The sequence below is a fragment of the Cricetulus griseus genome (assembly GCF_003668045.3).
Source record: "Cricetulus griseus strain 17A/GY chromosome 1 unlocalized genomic scaffold, alternate assembly CriGri-PICRH-1.0 chr1_1, whole genome shotgun sequence".
Classification (NCBI taxonomy): domain Eukaryota; kingdom Metazoa; phylum Chordata; class Mammalia; order Rodentia; family Cricetidae; genus Cricetulus; species Cricetulus griseus.
In genome coordinates, this window is record NW_023276807.1 from 102,701,251 (window position 1) to 102,713,779 (window position 12,529).

A 12,529-nucleotide genomic window follows, 5' to 3' on the forward strand; every position below is an offset into this window, starting at 1 on the left:
AAACTTTCTAAATCCCTCTCTTCTGCCTCAATTCTCAGAGCACACACTAAGATACTACCTCACACTAGTGCTATTCCAAGCTCCAAATTAACACTACATAACTTACATAAAGCCCATTATATAACAGCCTAACATTTTTGTTCAGAGCTCTGTATGAGAGAAAACTACATTCACATTGATAAAGACCAGAAAATAAGTTTTTACAAAGTCACTGGAGCTGCCTGACTGAGATTTCATCAGTTACCTGTAAAGACAGCTGACTCTAGATTGGTCCCATAAACACATGGTTAAAATCCACTGCCAACCCATCTGAAAAGTGGCAACTGAAATCTCAAGTTCTCATGGAAAACCACAAGTATCTTGTTGTCCAACTTGGGGGGGGGGGAATATGGTTCAGTCTTCAGATTTAGCTTCATTTACAATTCAAAACATGTGTAACACTCACCATACATAAAATAAGGCAAGAAAAACAATTTATCATGAGAAAATAAACTCTTAAAGGAAAAAACAAATACAAATGCACAGCAGCTCATGCTTAGCCAGCCTTCCAAGATGGCCAGGCAGAGCCAAATATTCCCCAGAGTTGCCACAAGGTGGCATTTAACTCATGGCAGAGAAGTCTTTCAAGGGTTCAGTTAAACAAGCATCCAAATCAAACTCGTCCTCCACTTGGCAGTCTACATGTCTAACTTTGGTGGGTGTGCCAGCATACATATCCTAGAAAACAGAAGCAGTCACACCTGTATCAATTGATTACACAGGCTTCCTCTTAAGTTACCCCCAGGACAAGTGGGCTTGCTCAGCAGCAAGACAAATCAGCATCATTTTGCCATTTCTGTAATGCACATTCATATTACTTCCAGTTTGTCACTACCACATTGTATGGTGTCAAAAAAAAAAAAAAATCAATAAACCCAAATGTACCTGGAGTGACACAGTTGGGAACCAGGATAAGGCAATGAACCTTTGTTTATAGTTCAAGTAAGAACAGTTTATAACTGGGCGGTGGTGGCACACACCTTTAATCCCAGAACTTGGGAAGCAGAGGTGGGCAGATCTCTTTTGAGTTTGAGACTAGTTTGGTCTACAGAGCAAGTTCCAGGACAGCCAAGGCTGTTATACAAAGACTCCTTGTCACAAACAAATAAAAATAAACAGCTTGCCAGGCGTTGGTGGTGCATGCCTTTAATCTCAGCACTCAGGAGGCAGAGGCAGGTGGATCTCTGTGAGTTTGAGACCAGCCTGGTCTACAAGAGCTAGTTCCAGGACAGCCTCCAAAGCCACAGAGAAACCCTGTCTCAAAAACAAAACAAAACAAAAAACAGCTTATAATAGCTTATGCTTGAGTCATTCTTGTTTTGTCACTTCAGATCCTAGGTATTTACATATGTAAATAGCGGAAGGTATCCACAAAAATAAAGGGATCTTTTTATTGTAAATTGAATAAATACATATAGATCTGAATAAATATACCAGGTCATTAACTACTGAATAAGAGATAAGGCAATTCTGTATAGTTCAGTTTATTGGGGGTAGGACTCACTATGTAAACCTGCAGCCTGGAATTTACTGTAAGACCAGGCTGGCCTAGAATTTAGAGCTCTACATGCCTCTGCCTCCTAAATGCTAGTATTGAAATACTCCATCCCCCACCCCACCTCCAGTCATAACTCATAGGTTTTGGGCTTTTTTTTTTTTGCCAAGACAGGTTTTCTCTGTGTTACAGCCCTGGCTGTCCTGGAACTCAAGAGATCCGCCTGCCCCTGCCTCCCTGGTGCTGGGACTAAAGGTGTGCACCACCACCACCGGGCTAATCCATGGTTTTTGAAATAGGATCTTATGTAGTCTGGGCTAGCTTTCATTCTTTGATCGTCCTGCCTCCACCTCACAGGGGCAGAGGTTACAGGCACGCACCACAACTAGCTTTAAAATATGCAACTTCAAAACTATTTCCCAGGCCAAGAAAATCCCAGCACACAGATGACAGCAACAGGAGGACCTCTGTGAACTAAAGAACAGCCTGGTCTACATAGTGAGATCCAATACAGCCAGGGCTATAAAAGAGATCCTGTCACAAGTAAAAATAAAACAAACGAACAATTATTCCTTTAACAAGCATTTAGGAGATAATCCCTACACCATTAAAAGTTCACCATTAAAAGTGGTGTGACTAAAGGTAAAATGAACTAAGAGCCCAAATTGAGGTCAAATGTTCAGAACCCAATTTGTGATCGATGTGGTGTTTCTTGGTGGGGAAAAAAGTCCCTTTTTTCATAAACATTACAATCAGTATGTAAAGTGGTATGTTTTCTCAAGTGACTTAAAACACCCAAGCAAAGGGACAGAACCAAAGGAAGCACTTACAAAGTTATCCTGTGAACTCGTCTGGGATTCAGAGCTGCTTTCTGTGAATTCTGTCTCCATTTCCCCAAGGTCTACAGGTTGTCTGAGAAACAAAATTTAATAAGCATGTCAGTCACCTGCTACCATCAGAAAATGAGAATTCTAAGTTTGTTCACTAAAATCAACCACCACCCACATCACAGTATGTGTGCTGTCCCCAAGGTCAGCTTTCAGTCACATTTGCCAAAACCTGACCACTCAACCCAACATAGAAAGGTGATAGCAACTACAAGTGAAAGACCTGTCCAGCTCACAGAAAAACAGAATCTGATAATCTGTGTTGTCATTCATACACACTTGTAAATGTCCTGTTTAGTTTTGTTTTTGAGACAAAGTTTCTCTATGTAGCTCTGGTTGTTCTGGAACTCACTTCTGGCCTTGTAAACATTCTTGCAAAGCTAGCAAGACCAATTTTCTTCTGGGGTGAGGAGAAACAGAACGCAATTAAGCAGAGTATGGTAGTACCTCAATACCTTTGGAGGCAGCACTTCAAGTTGAGCCTATGCTACAGAATTAAGACCCTGGTCAAAACACCAAAAATGCAGCTAAGGAGGTCAGTCTGTAGAGTGCTTGCCCACCATGCATGGGGACCCTAGACTACCCAAGAACCTTTCAGAATCAAATAGGGGGCAGGCCATGGTGGCACAGACCTTTAATCCCAGCACTCAGGAGAACCTCTAAGTTCAAGGCCTACCTGGTCTAACCTCAAACTCTAGGACAGACAGGAGTACAGAGAGACACTATCTCAAATATCCACATCAAAACCCCTCAAATAGGGTTGGGGAGATGGCTCAGTGGGAACTGTCTATATGGCATAAAGTCCTAATTATGGAGTCCCACATCAAATAAAGTTCATAGGACACCTGGCCCACACAATGACAAACATAAACATGAGACCCTGTCTCAAACAAGGTAGAAAGGACTGACACCCAAGGCTGTCCTCTGACCTGCACATACACCGACATCTATCCTAGACTGTTTTCTAGCTCCAAAAGACTAAACACAGCACAAGGAGTGAGCTCTTCCTTGGCATCCACAACCGTGTGCAATATAACGGAGCCTGAAGGCTAGTGTGTATGTTTTCTTGACAATTTCCAGGATAATCTGCCACTGTGACAGAGAAAAAGAAAGCAACAAAGACATACATTTCTTGTAAATCACATCCTTCTTCAGCAGGAGGATCCCAAAAATGCAGAGCCACCTTCCAGAGTTTGATCTGTTGATCCCATGACCGACGACTATACTTCTTAAATTTGTTGGGAGTCCTGGGATGGATTCCAGGTTGTCGCAGGTGTCTGTAAAAGATAAGATAACTTCAGTACAAGGCATTCACACCTGCACAGTGGACAAGACTAAGCATATGAGGTTAACATTTAATAACTAAGATTCCTAATGTTTTAGAGACAGGGTCTCTCTTTGTAGGCCTGGCACTCACTATGTAGACCAGAGTGGTCTCAAACTCAGAGATCCTCCTGTCTCTGCATCCTGAATGCTGTGATTAAAGGCATGTACCACAACACCCAGTCGTAACTGAGCTTCTATAAGATGAGCAAAGAAATGCATTAAAAGCAGTATCTCAGCCAGGCATGAACCTGTATTCCAGCACTTGGGAGGCTGGGACAAAAGAATGGTAAATGAGGCCACTGAGAAAGACCCTTTCATCACATCTTACTATTCCTCTGGAGTTCACACTTTAGAAAAAGCATGTTTTGCCAGGCAGTGGCGGTGTAACCTTTAATCCCAGCACTCGGGAGGCAGAGGCAGGTGGATCTCTGAGTTCGAGGCCAGCCTGGTTTCCAGAGCAAGTGCCAGTATAGGCTCCAAAGCTACACAGAGAAACCCTGTCTCGAAAAACCAAAAATAAATAAATAAATAAATAAAATTAGGGACTGAAAGAGATGGCTCAGTGGTTAAGAGCACTTGTTACTCTAGCAGAACACCCTCTCAGTACCCACATGGTGGCTCAAAACCATCAAACTATAGTTCCAGGGGATCTGACAACCTCATCTGGCTTCTGCAGGGACCAGGTATGCACATGGTATACACGCAGATAAAACATTCACACACATCTTTTCTTTTTCCTTCCCCAGATAGGATTTCTCTGTGTAGCCCTGGCTGGCCTGCAACTCAAAGAGATCTGCCTGTTCTGCTCCCCCCACCCCCCAAGTACTGGGATTAAAAGCATGAGCCAGCACTATCTGACCTCACACACATTTAAAAAAACACCACATCAAGCCCTCCAATTACTTACACATTCTTTAACTTGACTTTTATTTTTCTATTGTCTATTTTAATAACTACTACTTGTATAAAACCACGGACTTTGTAAGTCCCGAGGATAAAATGCTATCTAATAGTCAAAGATATGAAAATGATTACTTGTTAATCTTCATGTTCCCAGCCTTTCAAATGACAATCTATTCTTGTACTTAAGTTCTTTTTTTTTTTTTGTAATTTTTTATTAGTTCAAATTAGGAACAAGCTTGCTTCACATGTCAATCCCTTCTCCCTCTTCCTCCCCATCCCCCACCAAGTACTTAAGTTCTTATGAGCTGCTAATAAATACTTCCTAGAAGTATTATGTCTGTTTTGTTTTGTTTTGTTTTGTAGACAGGGTTTCCTTGTGGCTTTGGAGGCTGTCCTGGAACTAGCTCTTGTAGACCAGGCTGGTCTCGAACTCAGAGATCCACCTGCCTCTGCCTCCCGAGTGCTGGGATTAAAGGCGTGCACCACCAACGCCCAGCTAGAAGGTATGTCTAATGAGCAACTCCTTAACAGGTACAAGGCTGTTGGGCAGGATAAGACAGGCCTATGTGATAACACTACCTGGGGACCTCTTTAATATATCGATCATAGGCAATAGTGTTCTTCCCATAGTTGATCTGCTTCTGTCTTCTCATCAAGACACTTTCATCTGTCTCCACATCAGCTGGCACTGAGGACATAGACTCCTTTGAATCAGAACTAAAAAGAATCAAAGAGTAACTAAACAAACCTTGGATTTTAAGATCACTGTAACAGTCCCCCCCGCCCCTGCCTCGCTCAAATGATATGAATCCTACAAAAAAACAATCTATAACAAATTAGATGTTTCAGCACGTACCTTCCTGATGATGATTTTCTCTCTCTTCCAAAGTCATTTATGAGAAGCTTTCTCTTGTATCTGAGAACAAAATAAAATACTGTTTTCAAAAACATAAAACAAAAAATAGTACTTTTAGCCGGGCACTGGTGGCAAAGGCCTTTAATCCCAGCACTCGGGAGGCAGAGGCAGGTGGATCTCTGTGAGTTCGAGACCAACCTGGTCTACAAGAGCTAGTTCCAGGACAGCCTCCAAAGCCACAGAGAAACCCTGTCTCGAAATCCCCGCCCCCAAAGTACTTCTAAAGCAAGAACAAAGCCTTTTTCCTGAGTAGCATAATTTGGGAATGGGAGAATGTTGAGTCAGGTTAGCCTGGACTTACTATATTAGCCCCTGACTAAAAACTTTATAGAGGGTTGGGTTAGAACAGGAGATGAACTTTAATTTTAATTTCTAAAAACATGTTGTTTTGGGCTCAGCAGTTAGATCACTTGACTGCTCTTCCAGAGGACCCAGGTTCTATACTAAGCATCCACATGGTGGCACAAGGGAGATCTGATACCCTTTCCCTAGCTTCTATGGACACCAGGCACATACATAAGACAGACAGACACAGACACACACACGACAAAACATCCATACTCAAAAAGATTTATGAGCTACAAACAGCTGTGAGCCTCCATGTGGGTGTTAGAAACTAAACCTATGTCCTCTGCAAGAACAGTAAGTACTCTTAACCACTGAGCCATCATTTTAGCCCTGTCTAAAATTTTAATTAATAATAATTAATAATAAAATTAATAAAAAAAAGACTATGTGGGGGCTGGAGAGATGGCTCAGAGGTTAAGAGCACCGACTGCTCTTCCAGGGGTCCTGAGTTCAATTCCCAGCAACCACATGGTGGCTCACAACCATCCGTTATGAGATCTGGTGCCCTCTTCTGGTGTGCAGATATACATGGAAGCAGAATGTTGCATACATAATAAATAAAAAAAAAAAAGACTGTATGTGTTTGTGCCTGCATACCACAGCACATGTGTGGAGGTTATAGGACAGCTTGTGAGAGCCAAACTCAGGTCATCAGGCTTAGACACATATTTTACCTACTTAACCACCTCACTGGCCCAGCATTATTTCCCTTGAGTCTATTCCCTTGCAATTCATGTTCCAAGTAAATTTTAATCCTGCCCCCTCTCCAAGCTTCAAAAATTTGCCTTTTCTTTCCTGTGTTTAAGTGAGTACTCATGTATGTGTATGCTCATAGAGGCCATAAAAACTTTCAACTTTGTTTTAGCACAGGTCTATGTCGTAGCCCATGTTTGTGCCCGAGAGGAGGGAGCATGAGTTAAGTAAGAATCGACAAATCAAAAAATAGATACTAAAGACAGAGACACAGGAGATAAGAGTCAGGAGGGAACACCAGTGAGTATTGGGGGAAAAAAAGTCCCAAGTTTATTACAAACTTTGTATACCCCAATCAAAAGAGACTTCCTTGCCAAGATATAAAGAACAAGCATTCGTAATTACCTTCTCAATACCAAAACAAGCAGCCACACCCTAAACCAAGTATCCTATTTTAAAGACAAGACAATAGCCACACCTTAGGCTAAAGATCCTGGCCTCAATCTGGTTAGTCTAGCCAGCTTGCCACTGGGCATTCCATTTCTGCTTCACAAGTGCTCTGGGATTATAGGCAAACTACTGTGCCTACCCAGCTTTTACATAGGTGCTAGAGAGTCCAACTCCAGGCTTCATTCTTGTGCAAACAAACACTCCATCCATCTCCCTACCCCCTGATTTTTATTTACACTATCAACTGAAAGTCTGCCAAGTACACTTCAGGAACTACTACCCCATGATCTTTTAAATTCTTTAACAATCCTTTGAAAATAATTCTAGGTCACCAAAACTCTATATATATATAACTACCATAGAGACAACAAAATATGACTCCTTTAAAAAGGCCATATCCCCCCCCCCAAAAAAAACAAAAACAAAAACGGTTGTTGGTGGCGCACGCCTTTAGTCCCAGCAGCCGGGAGGCAGAGGCAGGCGATCTCTGTGAGTTCGAGGCCAGCCTGGTCTCCAGAGCAAGTACCAGGATAGGCTCCAAAACTACACAGGGAAACCCTGTCTCGAAACCCTCCCCCCCAAAAAAGGGGGGTGGGGTGGGCTGGAGAGATGGCTCAGAGCACTAACTGCTCTTCCAGAGGTCCAGAGTTCAATACCCAGCAACCACATGGTGGCTCACAATCATCTGTTATGAGATCTGGTGCCCTCTTCTGGTGTGCAGATATACCTGGAAGCAGAATTTTGTATACACAATAAATAAGTAAAATCTTAAAAAACAAAAAAAAACCCAAAAACAAAAAAAAACCCAAAAAACAAAAAGCCCATATCCCAACTCTGGAGTATTTTACTTTCTTCCCCAGTATCTCTTTCTAGTAGCCCTGTGCTTAAAATCTACATTAGAAATGTCTTTTGAAAACCTCCAATTTTGCTTCATACTGGCTCATCCTGAATTTTCCCTGGCAAAGCCAAGGATCTCATTTTACCTGAGTCAATGTACCTAAAAGATAAGGCAGCTCCTTAGGCTGCTATGAATAACAATGTAGATTGGTTTCTTTTGTTTTTCTAGATAGGGTTTCTGTGTTGTCCTGGCTGTCCTGGAACTCACTCTGTAGACTAGGCCTGTAGGCATGCACCACCACCACCACCAACACCACCAATTGTGAACCGGTTTCTTTATGCCAACCAAGTAAAGTCAGTACTCTTGTCAGAGAGCATACTTAAGACCCTGGATTCAAGCTCCAGCACTACCAAAAAAACCTTCTAGAGTTGTGGAGGTAAACCCATGGAGAAGGAATTTTTTCACACAAACGTGAGAACCAGATTTGGATCTGTACCACCCACATAAAATCCTGAATGGGTGTGGTGGTCCACCTGTAATTCCAGTACTTCAGAGGCAGACACATGGGATCCCCAGGATAAGCTGGCAAGGTAGAATAACCAAATTAGCAAGTTCTGAGTTCAGTAAGAGACTAGCTCTGTCAGAGAGCAATTTGAGGGAGACACCCAATGGCAACCTCTGATCTGAACAAACATCTGCATGTGTGCATGCACTTGCAATCTCTCACACACATACCCCCATATCAACATGAAAAGAAAGCCCTCATCACCTCACCTATTTCCACATTTAAAAGAGCTTTACAAAATACCTGGGCCCTGACCATTAGTAGGTCAAGGAGCCTGCAAATGTGTATTTCTAACAAGTTCCCAAGAGATGCTAATGCTAGCCTAAGGACTAGATTTTCCCTTTTTGGTGGTACAGGGATCAATAAACTCAGGGATTCATCATGCTAGGTAAATTCATTACCACTGAGCAACAAGCTCAATCCCTAAGAACACATTTTTAAGAACCATGATTCTAAGACATTCTATGAACATAGTGATTGAAAAAAAAAAAACAAAACAAACAAACAAAAAAAACTACACACAAAATATTACAAAGTGTGTACCTTGCAATCTCTTTGTTAACTCTGGTCCTCATTTCATCTTCTTCAACTGCACTTGCCCAGTCAGAACATCTAGAACGGGGCTTAGGGCCTTCAGGAGTCGTAAAGCTACAACAAAGGGAAAATGCATTTAAATGAGCACTGAGTTTTTTGAGCAAAGAATAAAGCACTGCTTTGGCAGAATGCCAAAGAAATGGGTGAGTTAGGCAATCTTTCAAAGTCTTCCGGACATCATTAGGCAACTACCAATGAGTCAGTGCTAGACTATGGGAAGTCTACTAAGTGGGGGGTGGAGTTTGTAAAAAATATTGTCAGTACCATGAAGAGTACCCACTATGGAAGAACTTGGCTTTATGTTTTCTTTTCTTTTTTGGTATTTCGAGACAGGGTTTCTCTGTATTGTTTTAGAGCCTCTCCTGGAACTCACTCTGTAGACCAGGCTGGCTTTGAACTCAAGAGATACACCTGAGTCTGCCTCCCCAGTGTTGGGATTAAAGGCATGCGCCACCAATGCCCGGTGGCTTTGTTTTTTCAGAGTCTCATTCACATAGGCTTGAAAACTCTCCTCTCTCAGCTACCTCATAAGTGTTGACAATACAGGTGTTAGCCACTATACCTGGCCTCAATGTGCTAGGTGTAAAACAAGGTATTATAGGATTTTTTAAAAAGTTACTTATGTGTATACAGTGTTCTGCCTGCATGAATGCCTACATGCCAGAAGAGGGCAGCAGATCTCATTACAGATGGTTGTGAGCCACCATATGCTTGCTGGTAATTGAACTCAGGCAGGATCTCTGGAAGAACAGCTTGTGCTCTTAACCTCTTAGCCATTGATCCAGCCCATATTATAGGACTTTAAAGGCTCCAAATAACAAAATTTATTGTGCTAAACACTGACAAACCCACAATGATAAGTCAGACAGATGAGGCTTACCTTTCAGATGCACAAGACTTACATTTAAAAAAAAAAAAAGATTTATTTACTTGGGCTGGAGAGATGCTGGGCCTGCAGGGACACATGCAGACAGAACACTGCATACATAATAAGTAAATAAATCTTTTTCTTCTTATTTATTTATTATGTATACAACATTCTGCTTCCATGTGTATCTGCACACCAGAAGAGGGCAATAGATCTCATTACAGATGGCTGGGAGCCACCATGTGGTTGCTGGGAATTGAACTCATGATCTCTGGAAGAACAGTGAGTGCTCTTAGCTTCTGAGCCATCTCTCCAGCCCGACTTACAACATTTAATAGGCACAATAACATGGAAAAGGTAATATACGAATCTTGTGAATCTAAATTTTTTTGTTTTTGAGATAGAATCTCACTATATAGACCAGGCTGGCCTTGAATGCAAGAGAGCCTTCTGCCTCTCAAGTGCTGGAATTAAGGCATGTGACACCATGCTGGGGGCGGGGTAGCTCACTCGTTTAATCCCAGCACTTGGAAGGCAGAGGCAGGTGGATCTCTTGTGAGTTCAAGGCCAAGGCCAGCCTGCTCTACCGAGTGAGTTCCAGGACATCCAAACAAACAAACCACACACAAAAAGAGCTCTTAACTGTTCTTCCAGAGATCCTGAGTTCAATTCCCAGCAACTACAAGGTGGCTCACAAAAATCTGTAATGGGATCAGATTCCTTTTTCTGAAATTCACTAAGACAGATGTGAATAAACAAATCTCTTAAAAATAAACCTAGCCTGGTATAGTAGTAGCACATGCCTTTAATCCCAACACTTAAGAGGCAGGTGGATCTCTGAGTTCAAGGTCAGTCTGGTCTACCTAGTAAGTTCCATGACACCCCTGTCTTAAAAAAAAAAAAAACCTAACACTTTCTCTTCAGATAACTGAGACCATGACGGAGTTCAAATCTTCATCTCAATGAGGTTTTCTGTTTGGTTGGTTTTGTTTTCATTGAGACAAGATAGCCCAGGCTACTCTCAAACTCACTAGGTAGCAAAGAAAGACCTTCAACTTCTGATACTCTCGTTTTTAACTCCTGAGCATTACTGGGATTATTGATACAATATCACCTCCCGTAGGGCTGTCTTTTAGCCTCCCCTATACTCCAATAACTAGTTGAAAGCCTTCAAATAAGTGCTGGTAAATCATATTTGCACTTGACCAGCCTCCCTCCCAAGACAGGTCTGTCCACCCACTGTTACAGCTACCATGGGGAGATGATCAAAGAATTGAAATCAGTCTGACTTTTCTATCTTCCATCAGCAAAAGTCTGAATTCCACACTGCGTTCCCTGAGTTAAATCACCATGTCCCTTCACTGGGCTTGGCAGCCCTGTCCTTATCTTCTTTTCTAGTTACCTAACAGACCACATATCCCCATAGAAAGGCATGGTCAAAATATTTAGATCACTTTCCTCATCATTCACTACACAAAAGGTCCCCTGTGCAGCCCACATCACCAGCTTACTCTTTTAGATACTACTGGTCTCTCTGAATTACTATTTTACTTGCTGGCATAACCTCCATGAGGCTACCAAAAGACCTCATTGACTCCAGCATGGTGCCTCACCTTAAAAACAAAAAAAACTAAACACTGTGGCAAAAGCTGACCAGATGGAAGGAACCTAGGCACATCACGAAGTTTGAGTGGCCTGAGAATTCAACTTTGGTGTGCATCTGTATTTCACTCAGGTACTTAAGCATAATTCTATTTCTCTCTCTCTCCCTCCCTCCCCCCCTCACACATACACACACACACGGCAAGGGAGGGGGTGTCAAAACATTTTAGCAAGGTGTTCAAAGCAGTAGTCCCTGACATTATGCGTGAAGAATGTAAAGGCTCCCCCACTCCGGATAAAACCAGTTTTGCTGCCACCTGTCAGTCGCTGGTAAGATGCCTCTAAGACTGAGCAAAAATAAAGGGAAGCCAGAGTCACCTAATTTATTCCATCCTAAAAAGCGATGGGATGAGGGTCCCTTGGCCCTCCTCCAGACCCACCAAGTGACCAACCCGTTTCCATTCGGCCAGCGCCCACCTTTCAGGTCGACGGTCTGCAATCTGGCGCTCGCTTTCCTCGGAGTCCTCGGGCTTCCGGTCCCTTCCGTCCGCTCTGCGCTTCCGTCCGAGGCTCCATCTCGCAGGGGACCGCGGGCTGCGGACACAGACAGCGGTCAGTGGGCGGGGCCCTACAAGCACGGGCGGTTCTGAGACCCCTACCTCACAAACAACTAGATACGGAAGACTTATAGACTGCACGACCCACTTACTTTTCACCGGCGTCGTGGCGGCTCCCATACCGGGGTGGGCTTCTAGGTCTGCAGGCCATGGCGGCAGAGGGTTGGAGAACGGTGCAGCAGCAGTAACCTCACCTGGAGAGAGGGCTGACGAGGTCTGAGCTCGCCTAGACCAACCGCCCTTAAATGCGCAGCGGCCCCGCCCCTCAGCAACTCCCGCGCGCGCGCGGGATCGGACGAAACCATCGGTCCTTCACCTGTAGGGGAGCCCTTCTCGACTCTGCGCGCCCCGCTGGCGGCCCCACTTTGGACCTAAGCCTCGGAACTGC

General features: G+C 43.3%; 1 protein-coding gene across 1 annotated transcript; it reads right to left on the reverse strand.

The window, feature by feature from the left end:
• Positions 1–367: 367 nt before the first annotated feature.
• On the reverse strand, positions 368–12,401 carry Slbp (stem-loop binding protein). Its single transcript, XM_027387209.2, has 8 exons — positions 12,234–12,401; positions 12,002–12,118; positions 9,004–9,108; positions 5,507–5,566; positions 5,230–5,367; positions 3,549–3,698; positions 2,365–2,446; positions 368–717 (listed from the first exon to the last, which is right to left on the reverse strand). Exons 1-8 carry the CDS (start codon positions 12,290–12,292, stop codon positions 601–603), a joined length of 828 nt encoding a protein of 275 aa, XP_027243010.1. The 5' UTR covers positions 12,293–12,401; the 3' UTR covers positions 368–600.
• Positions 12,402–12,529: the final 128 nt, after the last annotated feature.

Coding starts and splice junctions, on each gene's coding strand:
- Slbp (XM_027387209.2), bottom strand. CDS start 12,292: ATGGCCTGCAGACCTAGAAGCCCACCCCGGTATGGGAGCCGCCACGAC. Junction 9,109..12,001: donor GCAGACCGTCGACCTGAAAG/GTGGGCGCTGGC, acceptor CCTTTGTTGTAG/CTTTACGACTCCTGAAGGCC. Junction 5,368..5,506: donor AGAAAATCATCATCAGGAAG/GTACGTGCTGAA, acceptor GATTCTTTTTAG/TTCTGATTCAAAGGAGTCTA.